Here is a 12,500-nt window from a genome sequence, read left to right on the forward strand (position 1 = left end):
ATTATGCATACACATTTCAGAATTCTGCCTTCTCAATTTTACAAGACTACTTCTTCCCAGAATACGTGAGTCAAATCAAATCCACTTATCACAGAATGCGTATACACCCAGTAATAGCCTGATCAATGGCTATGTAACGTGTATTTCAAATGAGCTCTCAATTTCCTTTTAAAAATTTCATATCTGTAAAGCAAGCTGACTGACTGTTCATGAAAAATAAGTGAATGCATTATTTTTTTTGCTCTTTTTTGCATTACATTTTTCCCTACACATATAGCTTTAACATTACCCCTATCCTAAAAATGTGTTTATCTCTGAAATTTCCTTCTGGAAAACAGCTTCCTAAGTCCTCTCTCCACCAAGTGCTGGAAGTAATCTATTGCTTAGTTCAATGTACACAATAGGCCTATCTTTCTACCACTGATTGATGTATTACACCCTAGACAGCAGCAATACTTGTAATTAATACAATACTCATACACAGGATATCCAGTTCACTACTTTCAAACTTATATACACACAATCACTAAGTTTGGCTGATAGAATTAGCCTTAACTGCAAATCAGCATTATTCATAACTTGCCTGTGAATCCAAGACTAATCATTTGAAAAAAACTGAGTAAGATGTATATAATGCCAAAAATTATCTTTTACCTATGACTGTTGTTGCATACTGGCTATGAAGTAATAAATAATCAATAAATAATATTAATAACTGCGAGAGCATAAATGTCCATTCTATTTCTCTTCCCGTGTACAATCCTCACTGAATCTTTCTTCTTCCCAGCTCAGACCAGCCACAAACCAAGTCCCAATACAATACTACACAGAAGAAACCTCACTGCTTCTCAATCAATGACACAAAACTTTCACTGATTCAAGTTACAAACAGTCTTCACCAATGGTTATTTAGTAGCAAAATAAACTTGTCTTTTATTTTACATGGATTAAAAAAAATAGAGAATAAAAAATCAATAAGGTAAGTTTAATACATGGACCATTACCACTACTGTACCTTCATCTTCATCCCTTTTCCCAACCCCTCCGATGCATCAAAAAATGAGTAAATTCCATCAGATAAAATAAGTGGCTTTGAGATGATTGTTTCCCATTGCTTACTGGAGGGTCAAGAAGTCAACCACCCCTTTGTATAGGGTTATGTTGCCTTATGTGAAGATGCTGCCTGCAGCAGCTCAGCAAAGGAGCGTTCGAAGCACCTTTTTAGTTCTGCATAGGAGGTCACCAGGATGTTTTGCTCATCATGAGACATCAAACAAATCTGTCAAAGATTGAAAACCATTAAGAATCACATCCTCAACATTTATAAGTTGTATATATCAAAAGAACAGCATGTCATCATTGCTACTGGAACTCTATCAACGTTTCATTCTCAACAAACTGAAGATATCCACAACCCATGTCATGGTAAATGAGCACATAATTGGTAAAGGTGGCTGCTTTTTGATTCCTGTGGGATAGAACAAATTTGTTTGGTTCTCTCTCACTTTGACTGATGTGGGTTACGATAGCCTTTGCAGGATTAGGTTAGTTTATGGTTTGAGGTAGGTTTGGCCTAGGGTTTATGATGGAATTGAGGAAGGTTATAGCAATCAGATATGGCCGCCTAATCCAGTATATGAACCAAAATAACTATGTAAACAAGGCAGCTGCATAGCGCATACCAAAAGAAGGGATAACTAAAAACATGCCAAAAATTCCTCTGGCAACCTCTGAAATCCCCCACCCTATTGAAGTTCACATCATTCTTCATTCATAGTGAGTAATCTTGACTATTTTCTAGATCAAAAGTAACAATAAGAAAAAGTTCAACAAAACTGTCTAAAAGTACCATATGTGAAAACAGACTGTCAAGGAGCCACAGTCATCACCATGAAATTAAGTCAGAAAATGAGAGCAAAGGCAAGAAAACTGCAAAAAAATCCACATCCCATGAATGTGGTGGCTTTGGCAGGTCACACCCAAGTGGACCCTCGATCAGAGTGCAAAAGATCTACTGACACACCATGCTAGCCTGACTACAGCTACAGCTGAGAACCATAGAAATGGAGTGAGTATCACAGAAGAATTAGAAAGAGATGGAGAATGGGACAGGGCCACAAACTTTGACACGTAAATTCCTTTAGCCTGGGTCACTAGCAGGGTTCCTTATGAAGAGGGAGTAAGAATGTAAAACCAATACACTTTGGTAAAATAAAATGAAGAAACAATAGCCCCACCCTCAAAACAGAGCAGGGCAGACATGCAAACATAAAAAGGCATAAAAAAAACAGAGATGATTTATACCTCATGCAATAATTACAATCATAATCATAATCTAGTTTCATTATATTTGCTACAATGGATATTCTTTGTTGTGACAGGCTGTCTGTTTATTTTGCTTCTAGAGTAGCCCGTGTGCAAGAAATGGCCGGGGTTACCATCCACTGGCAGTGTGCGGGATTGAATGCTTGTCAGCAAGATTGCTAAATGAGATTGCTACTGCTGCATCACACAGCATACATATAATACAAATTTCGCCAAGCAAATCCAAAAATATAACAAATAAAGCCCATCAGGAGAAAGGAAAAAACAAGCACACCCACATGAGCATGACATCAACAATAAAGGTACTGAATTGTCCTACAGAACTGATGCTAACTGGGCACAAGTAAAAACATAATTTATACCTGTACATACTCAATACGTTGAAAACAATACATTGAAAACCCAGAATACTATCTAAACCGACATATATGTCAGAGGAGGTTGTATGTTTCAGTCTATAGTTAGTACTACAGTGAAGAAGTGTGATTTAAGGTCATACGACAATCCACTAGAGATGATGCAACAGTAGTTATGGGGGTAATGTAGCATCTCATAACAACTAAGCTCACAGAGGGCTGCCATCTGACAAAGCACATGTTGCTCTTCTAAGAAGCAGCACATACCAGAGTGCAAGAAAACTGCAAGACACAAATGAATAGTACAACATTCACTCCCAAAGTTACACAGTCATCTCCTTGCAGTGGAATTGACTACCAAATTATGCATCCCCCCCCCCCCCCCCCCGAAATATGCCATCATGGAAAAATTTGACTGAAGGCTGGAGGTGATGGGAATGAGCCGCCATGAAAAATTTGACTGACGGCCAGGTCCTATAACTACACACCATGACCAGCAGCACAGGGTGTGTTACAGAAAACTGAATATAAAACTATAAAAAATTGACACAAAAAAACAATGTTATTCATTGTTATCATTACTGCACAGAGTTGTACAGTACCTATGGAAATAAATTGGGAGTCTGCTTAATGATAATAATCTATTACCATTTTGATACAACATATCAAAAAAAGAGATAATAACTGTAAATGGGAGACAGAAAGTCGATACCACATAAGTGTTTATCGGGGCCAGGCCTTCAATCTACACAATCAGAGGAGTCACCACTCAAATAAGCCTATTGCCTGGATTTTGGTCCATGTGTGGGCCACAGGGCTTCTAGATCTAATAGGTTAAGGGGTTTGGGAGTGTTTGGAGGGAGTAGTAGGATGCATGATGACTTTGGGTATATGTCCCACATCCTGATAACACACAAAGTTTGACTTTTGTGCCTGCAAGTAATCCCTAACTACTGAAATAATCTGCACACAATTCATCAAACATCCACATCCTCAAAATACAAATTCTAAATAGCAACATTGACAGCTGCATTCATGATCTTAAAAAGGTTATACCCACACCCACATTTGCATAGCCACACTTTTAGATATCTGATACATCTATAATGTAAACCTATAACATCTCAATTCCTTTTCCTTATGTCTGTATTAGCAAATATCTATATAATCAACAACAGAAAGTATCAACTTCAGAGACTACTGGTCAAAACAAATATATGCCCTTAAAAATAACTTTATAATAACAATAATAATAATGATATTAATAATAATAATAATAATAATAATAATAATAATAATAATAATAATAATAATAAACTTTTCAAGCCAATCTACAATAGATGTCTGTCTTATACTTACTGCATGTGCGATTACTTATCTATTAATGTCAAGATGCTACAAGCAAAAGATATTTAAAAATTTGAAGCAAACAAAATAAGCAATTTCATTTCAGCAATGCTTTTGTGGGTCAATGCAAATATTCACATCCTAATAAGGCCATACAAAAACTTGTCCCCACTTTAGCAAAATATATGAGAGTCCCAAGCATTAAACTGCATTATCATAATTTCTGATGATGACTTAGAGTGACAGTCGGACATCACAAATCGCCTCTATTTTTCCTGTCATGAGTGAACTTATTTTCTAACAAAAATGGATTAGTAATGTATTTGACTTCAGGTATTATGAACAGCAGTGTGCTACTGGCCTTCTGCTTCTTTAGAATGTTTGTCTCATCAAATACTAATAAACAAAGTATTAGTGAAATAAACATGTTCATATAAGTACAGGAATGTAATAATAAATCAAGGTAATGATATTATTGACAAGGATGATGAAAACTGCAATGACAATGAAAATGGCAAAGAAAATGACAACAAAAATGTAAATTATCACATCCAGCCAACTGTCAGGAAAGCCAGGGAAAAAACAAAAACAAAAACAGCATAATGTGAAAATAAGAAAACTCACCTTATCAGGAGATCCTGCATCTAATTTATTCAGAACAGTCACCACATGTCCCAAGTCCAACCACGGTCTTCCATCATCAGTTACCTGTGAGTCGAGATCAAAATAAGACTTGGACCTTTTGAATTGGGTGAGTAATGACTAAGATACATCCTAAGTGCTCTCTTCAATTTTTTGCTATCCTTTGCCTTTATGTCAACAAAATATCTTTGGCTTTATATGATAAAAGATATTTATCTAAAAATTATAACAACTGAAATCACTTCACCTTTGAAATTGATATCCAAGAAAACTAAAGACTATACTACCTCATAGAACAACCCAGTCTTTTACAATAAAGAAAGTACAATACTCATGAAAAGTTGAATATCTTATGTTGAATAAATGAACAATAAACATAAAACATTCAATCTGTTCCATCTCAGCTCCTGTGAAAATTTTAATCTCGGGTACATCCAAAATTTACATCAACTAATTTCATATTCACAGTACATTTATCAAACTTCCAATAGGAAATACAGATTTTGTTAGTTACAAAGAACACAATTAATAATAACTATTGATGAAGTATATGTGAGCAAGCACACTTAATCAATACCATCCTGATGACATGGCCATCACATCATGAAAAAAAATGGCTTCAGGGGTGGGTGATATGAACATGCCATCATGGAAAAATTTGGTTGTGGGCCAGGGTGACGTGAACTTGTGAGCATTTTGGCTGAAGGCTGGAGTGAAGGGAATGACTCACCATGAGTGCACAAACCTCTGAGAAAGTAATTAGACTCATTTAGCATTTTGGAATGGGCTATTGGCATTATTTCAGTTGATAAATGAGTGTGGAATGTACTGTACATAAGCCATGACTGGAAGAGTGCCGCCTCCAGAGAGGATGCTGTTTCCATGCTCAGGATCCTATTCCTGGTCGCCATGACTGGTGGGGCAGATTTTATTATAAAAAATTAAATATGTGTGCATGGCCTAAAAGCTGCACACCTATCAAAGTGACCACTTAAGTAAGCCTAATGCCAGTATTTTTGGCCATGTGATGGGAGTGGAGCATCCAGATCCAATAAGTTTGTTAACAGAGCAATATCTTTATTTAAAAGCACAAAATCAAAATGTACCCTAAGAAATGATCATATGCATTACCATATAAGGTTGACTAGAGCAAATCATCACCTCTCCATTTTTCCCATTTTAAAAACATTTCAAATCTCATGTGAAACATGTGCCACATTCAAGCTTACCCCATTTACAATTGGTGTCCCATATATGAGACACCCGGAAAAATAAATATCGCCAGTGTGATGTTGGATCGGAGCTTGTGCTCTGAATATGTTGTTGGCCGCGGCTGGCGCGCAGGCAGATTCCGGGTCAGCCCCGCGCGCCGATTTTGTAGCCACCCGGAAACTATTATTTTCGGCTTCAAAATATACCCGCGTTAATGGGTTAAAAAGCACTATACAATACTTGCAATTACACACACACACACACACCACAAGATCCTCACAATGCATTAAAATTACACCACATTCTCCTATGTTATGAACTCACCTGATGGAATACATAATCACGGAAGAGTTTCAGCATATATCTATCTCCTGTCTCACACCAGGCTGTGTCCATATTGAGTCTGATCAAATACAGAAGTGGATTATTTTCCGTGTCCATATGACCTGTGTCATCTTATTATTACTTTTTCTTTCTTTTCCTTCATTTCTTCCATATAAGGAAGGTAATTATGAAAGGCCTCTGATGTAATTAATCAATAAAGTATATAGTAAGTTTAATTTCTACATGATACAAAATGGTTACCTAATGACAATACCTAATAACTTGACATACTCAAAAACACAATGTCTTCTAGTTCTAAATGTAAATCAGCTGAAAACAAGTCTCAGTAATGATATCACACAAACCAATCATAAACATGTAGCTTTTATTCACAATATACACTTACTTCTATGTGACAAATGTAAATAGCAATGTTCATGATTTTGCAACACTGCAAAAATCATATGACAAATATCTGCAACTTACTCTGGTCGATCAACAATGGTATTCAACTTTGTCAAGAGACGGAAAAGTCTACCATTGTGTATTTCTTTGGACAGCTCACTCTCATAAACATCAGCTCTCTGCGTGGCACTCTCTAAAGCAGTGTAGAACCTATGTTGAAAAAAATTTCAGGTTAAATGAAAAGAAAAGAAAGAAAAAATCTAGTAAAAGAAAGTACATTAACCATATATCATTAACACAAATAATCACTCAATGAACTAAACAAAAAATACACCCCAGACAACACAACCAACTTCCTATCACAAAAATAATATCATAATTCAATAAATAAATGTATCACTCAATGCATACAAGTAAAAACAATACAACCAACTTCCTATCACAAAAATAATATCATAATTCAATAAATAAATGTATCACTCAATGCATACAAGTAAAAACAATATTTTTACCTTGCACCAATCATTGGCATAACATCATTAATGCTTTTGATGCGCTGAGAGGTGAGCAAACAAACTACCAACATAGCCAAATCCCGTGAGTATGATCTGTTGATGAGTTCCAGAGCTGCCTGGATGTTGTCTCGCTGCAGAGCCAGAACGGAATTGCATGCCAGTGCCACCATTAGCTTCCCAAGGTTCACTAAATCCTCTTGCTGGTGGAAGACATTTAAACAAATACACTTATAATGTAAGTATAAACTCTGGAAAAACAAAAACAGAAATTGCAAACTATAGACACTGGCAAAACAAAAAAAGAGTGGGGGGAAAAAATTACAAATTTAATGCAAAATATCAAAATTCTATTTGATGTATTCAGTATTCAAAATAAATCAAGATTGCAGAGCTAGATTTACTCTTAGCATTGGCTTAATGGTTATGCTGTAGAATGAATGTTTTTCTTTAGTTGCTTAATCTTATTGCTTAAAACTTCTTGGAAAATTATACATTAAATATACAGACATGCTATTACCAGATAAGTAAAGCCTTACCTACACAAATAAAGTCAAGAAAATGGAAAACAAACAAAAGTATGAAGAAGGGAAATAAGTTAACTCATGAAAGACAAATTATTCAATAATGATTATCATACACTTTGTGCTACTGCCCACTAAAGATTTATCTGACCAATTATAATTTTCCTTCACATATCTGGGATTTATCTTTTTTTTTATCCAATTTCTCAATACACATAATGCAACATCTACTTTTATTAAACACAAAGAATATTTTTAAATCATTAATATCTACAAATCATACATATGTACTTATTCACATTACAATGCAGCAGTACACATCCAAACATGCTTAACTGATCTCCAGCATTTTTTAAGCAATATTAGAAAATCAAAAAGGTAAATAAAACTGCATTTCTTTATGAGAGGGAGGGGTGAGGGAGGAAAGACAAAAAAATCAAATAAACACACAAATAAAATAGAGAAAGGAGAGTGAAACAGATAGAGAGAGAGAAAGAAGAAGACAGAATAGCATGAAAAAAACACCTGATACTGAGGCATGTTGGCCAGGGGGTTGGCAGCATTCGGATCAAAGTTTAACACGTCAAGAATCCCGCAGCAGTTCACCCTGATTCTTGACTTGTTGTCTGTAAGGAGAATTTTGGATGGGTCTAGTGTGCGACAAGCGAGACCCTGAGTGTGGATGGTCCTCAATGCCCCAGTGAGTTGGATAATGTAGTTCCAGAGGGTCGCCTCTGGCAACAGACCTGGGGTGGTAAAGGAGAGGGTCGATTACTTTGTGGTTTGTTATCTTTGTATTTATGATTTTTAAAAAAATTAATAATAGTAATAATAATGATATTGATGTTGGTAATGGTTGTGGTGGTGGTGATGTTGACAATGATAACAACGGTGATGGTGAAGATTGTGATGGTGATAATGACAGTAACAGAGATGGTGATAGTGACTTAGTATTGGTGGTGGTGGAGGTAGTGACTGTGAGATGATGACAGTAAAAAAAAAAAGAAAGGTGAAAGAATATTTATCTAGGATTCAAGTTCACAATTAAGCATGAGATCTACTATTATTTATGGCTTACCAATTCTACAAGTTCCATATTTTAAAAGAAAAATAAGAAAAACTTATACATCATGGAATAAAACACTTATCAATATCAAAACAGATGAAATTTCCATTTTTACTTATAACATCATAACTAATAAAATTATGACAAACAAAACAATAAAGATTTTACCAAACTGAAAATTGCTGAAACAAGGTAATAAGCCTTGCTTGTATGCAGCATTTAAATAAAGAATTTTACATCACAGCAGAATAAGAGGAAAATAGTTTGCTGTCTTTTCTCACATGTCAATGCTCGGTATTATGTGGTGAATTTCCATCAATAAAAGAAATCTCAAATACTTTATGGTAATTGTTCTCAAGATAAATCACTGCCTGTGAATATTTCCAACTTGTAGTAAAATACCATTTTAGCTAATCTAACAACATTTTGACAACATTTCAATAAACAATTATCTCAAATACTGCTCTGATGCATTTCACAGCTATAGTTTAAACAATTGCTGAATATTAGAAAGACAAATAAAGCCAAGCAGATGCACTAGGATAATACATGCCTGGATACTGTTCTCTTGTACCTCAGCTACATTAAGTTTGTCATTAATCTCCATTCAGATATTTGTCAATAAAACACTTACATTCCATTCAAGAGTTTAATGGCGTACATCTACTATGCAGTTTGTTTGTAATTCAACTCAGCTTATGGAACTTTACTCCTTTGAGAAGAGTGCATGCAACAAACTCATTCTCATATTGAAACTGAATTGAAACTATGGGAAATACAATAATAACAATCATAGACAAGGATATACATTTAAGACATAAGTTAAATAAATAAAAACCTAAACAAAGCTGAATTTATCTTCCTGTTACCTCTAATAAAAATAATCAAATAAAAAACCGGCAAGCTAATCAAATAAAATGAAGAAACCACTTACTGTTCCCGGAATTGTGGCGATGGCTCTTGTGTAAGCTCCTGGACGATGGGTCATGAGGACTGTTCCCGCTTGTCGCCCCATGTGAGTTGACCAGCCCCTCCCACCCACTGGCACTCAGTGCTGCTGGTGAGGAGAAGTGACGTGCAGCCAAGGTCTCTGCTCCGGCATGATAGTCATAGACAAACACAATTGCTGAAAAAGGACATGGGTTAATTGCATTAACCTTTCCAGAAGTGTGGTATCTGACTTTTCTATTTTATGTGCATGTACTTGCTTTCTTAAGTGCATTATAGACATTCTATCTTCTACTTTTTTATTAGCCCATTAGATCCGCTTGCATCACGCAAATCACGGTGCTGAAATCATGGGCAGTGGGTTACGTAGGTAGCCAAAATAACAGGCATGCAGCACGTAGGCCGGGCACACACATACACCCATGATAGGTGACAAGACTCTATGCTTCCCCTTTACAAAGTTATTTTCTGTAAACTTTTTTAGCCTTTTGGACACTTTCCAATGTCGTTATTTGTCTTTGGATATGCTTTATCCAGATGGTTATAGCTTATTTTCCTTGCACAGACTCCATATCATCTCTCTATGTAGTAAATAACTAAGAGAAGGAAAAAAAAGAAAAGAAAAAAGAAAGAAAGAAAAGAAACAAAACAAAAACATTTGGATATTTGTGTCATATGTCTTTTTTTTTTTTTTTTTTTTTTTTTTTTTTTAATGTCAATTTTACGTGATAAAACCTGTGCCGCCGGTTACAGTGGACAGGAATACGGTACATAGCATGGAAATGGCATCCTCCCTGGACCTGGAGCTCTTACATTCTACATTCGTTTATCGATGGGAATTATGCTAAAGCCCCCTTCTAAGCACTAAATGAGTCAAATCACACTCCCCAAGAGGTGAAATTTTTCCATCACCCTGGCCTTTGCTCCTGACGGGAAGTTCGAGTCACCCGACCCACAGCCATTTTACCTGATGATGGCTGTTCACCTACCTGGCCCTCAACCCAGATTTTTCTATGATGGGACCATAACATTATCCGGATCGTAAGGGTTAATAATTTCACCAACAAATATCACTGATATATCAAAAGCAGGTTAAACATTCTCTGCTTGCAGAGAATGTTTAATGATTTTACCAAAGATGTGCTATAAATAATAATGACAGATTAACAATTAAGACACTTTCTCATCTACAGTTTAAACATTCAGGACTTATTTCTTATATCATTTAAGTGAAGAAAGAAAATAAATAACACTAAAGTGTTAAAAATCAAAACCCACATTTATTAATCACCTGATCAACATTCAATAGCCGATATTCACCATTTTCCTATGACATCTAAGACTTACAGTTATCATTAAAGGCCTTCGTGGTGAACACTTCTCGCAACTGAGTTACACTGGAATGTTGAATTTTTTTCCACAGATCCACCAGCTGGGTGACCTTCACGTTACTCAGCCGATAGCCATGAATACGATAAAGGCAGTAATGAAGCCCTGTCTTGATATTGGTCGCCTGAGGGATGGAAAAATTGGATAAATTAGTATCTAACAATCAAGAAAACATCAATAAAGAAATATCAAAATAATAGTTTAAGTTAATGTAAAACTGCCTTCCATTACTCTCAACACTGCATCTGGAGTGGTATTCAGGAAAGGTCATAATTTCCTCATATATAAATACAAATGGTGCTGTGCTCCTTCTCAGCTGACACAATGATAACAAATGTAGAGGGTGCTACGCAAATATATAATATATAATATTGAATATTATAGTCATTAAATACTTGAGATTCACTGCAATAGTAATTTTATTTTAATTTCTTACTGAATCATTATCATAGGGTCTTCTAAAACGTAAATATTATTTCTAATTAAGTGCTAACTTTGAAATGTGGCAACAATGCGAGTCACAGACAAAACTACTAAGGACAGCCTTTAGACCGAGTCACTGAAAATCTTTGGAGTCAATGCCTGTTTTTAGGAGAGTCCTTAAAATCATCAAAGAAAAATCTTTGACCTTTGACTGCCTAAAAACTATTTTTCAGTTGCAGTTTCACTTTTACAATACATTCTTCCAGGCAATGTGAAATGAATAATAATTTTAAATAATACATCAGATCTATAAACTTAAGTTATGCAACCTAAATGATCAAGTCTGTATTGTCTTAAATGTGAGCAAAATAACGAAAAGGGTGCTCTCTTGCCTTTTCAACTTATTTGTTATTAAGTTGCCAATGAAATAAACAAAATATCTTCTCGTTGAAGAAATGTATTGTTTTCAGTCATAACAAAATTTACTGATCAAAAACAATACATTTTCTACCCTACTGCTTTCTCATTCTTCTGAACATAACTTGTAACTGGCAATACCTTGTAAACGGAGGTAGCATATCCAAACATAGATGATTTGTTTATCGCAGGCTGAGGTTCAAGGGGTACCAACTCATGGTACATGTCAACCTCTTGTGGTAAATCTGTAAGAATTTGATTGTTTTAGTAGTTCAAAGTACAATTATGAATCACACACAAATACACATCACTATACACGCACACACACACATATATATCAGTTACATGTTCCAACCATCAAATAATTTTTATAAGTTTATAGAACCCTACATCTCAAAAACTAAAAATTTTAATATTTGCAAATTCATCTCCGAAATATAAACAAAAGATATTATCAGTTACCAGGAAAATTCTCTGGGTCAACATGAGCCAGAGCCAGAGCATGTCTCTCCAACAGGTCATGCCGCAACTCGTCCCCCATAAAGAAATGCGGTGTGTTGCTGGGTGCACGCAAGTGGTGGATATGGGCAGGTGTGGGCGGTAAAATGTG

The 12,500-nt window shown here is 35.4% G+C and overlaps 1 protein-coding gene across 7 annotated transcripts in view; it reads right to left on the minus strand.

Annotated features, from left to right (window-relative positions):
* Positions 1 to 12,500, minus strand: part of PAN3 (Poly(A) specific ribonuclease subunit PAN3) — a 41,425-nt gene that overhangs the window by 10,787 nt on the left and 18,138 nt on the right. For 5 of the 7 annotated variants that reach the window (XM_070138558.1, XM_027362956.2, XM_027362958.2 and 2 more), the window contains 10 exons: positions 12,353 to 12,500; positions 12,032 to 12,135; positions 11,009 to 11,174; positions 9,648 to 9,839; positions 8,173 to 8,393; positions 7,124 to 7,326; positions 6,693 to 6,821; positions 6,207 to 6,285; positions 4,653 to 4,736; positions 922 to 1,279 (listed from right to left, as the gene is read on the minus strand). The exon at positions 12,353 to 12,500 is cut by the window's right edge and continues 408 nt beyond it. In XM_070138558.1, the coding sequence (XP_069994659.1) occupies positions 1,157 to 1,279; positions 4,653 to 4,736; positions 6,207 to 6,285; positions 6,693 to 6,821; positions 7,124 to 7,326; positions 8,173 to 8,393; positions 9,648 to 9,839; positions 11,009 to 11,174; positions 12,032 to 12,135; positions 12,353 to 12,500 (1,449 nt within the window). In that variant the 3' untranslated portion in view covers positions 922 to 1,156. Of the gene's footprint in view, positions 1 to 921; positions 1,280 to 4,652; positions 4,737 to 6,206; positions 6,286 to 6,692; positions 6,822 to 7,123; positions 7,327 to 8,172; positions 8,394 to 9,647; positions 9,840 to 11,008; positions 11,175 to 12,031; positions 12,136 to 12,352 lie in introns of those variants that run through there. The other 2 variants (XM_070138556.1, XM_027362959.2) reach the window with 1 other exon arrangement.

This window comes from Penaeus vannamei, chromosome 24 (genome assembly GCF_042767895.1).
Source record: "Penaeus vannamei isolate JL-2024 chromosome 24, ASM4276789v1, whole genome shotgun sequence".
In the NCBI taxonomy this organism is placed as follows: Eukaryota; Metazoa; Arthropoda; class Malacostraca; order Decapoda; family Penaeidae; genus Penaeus; species Penaeus vannamei.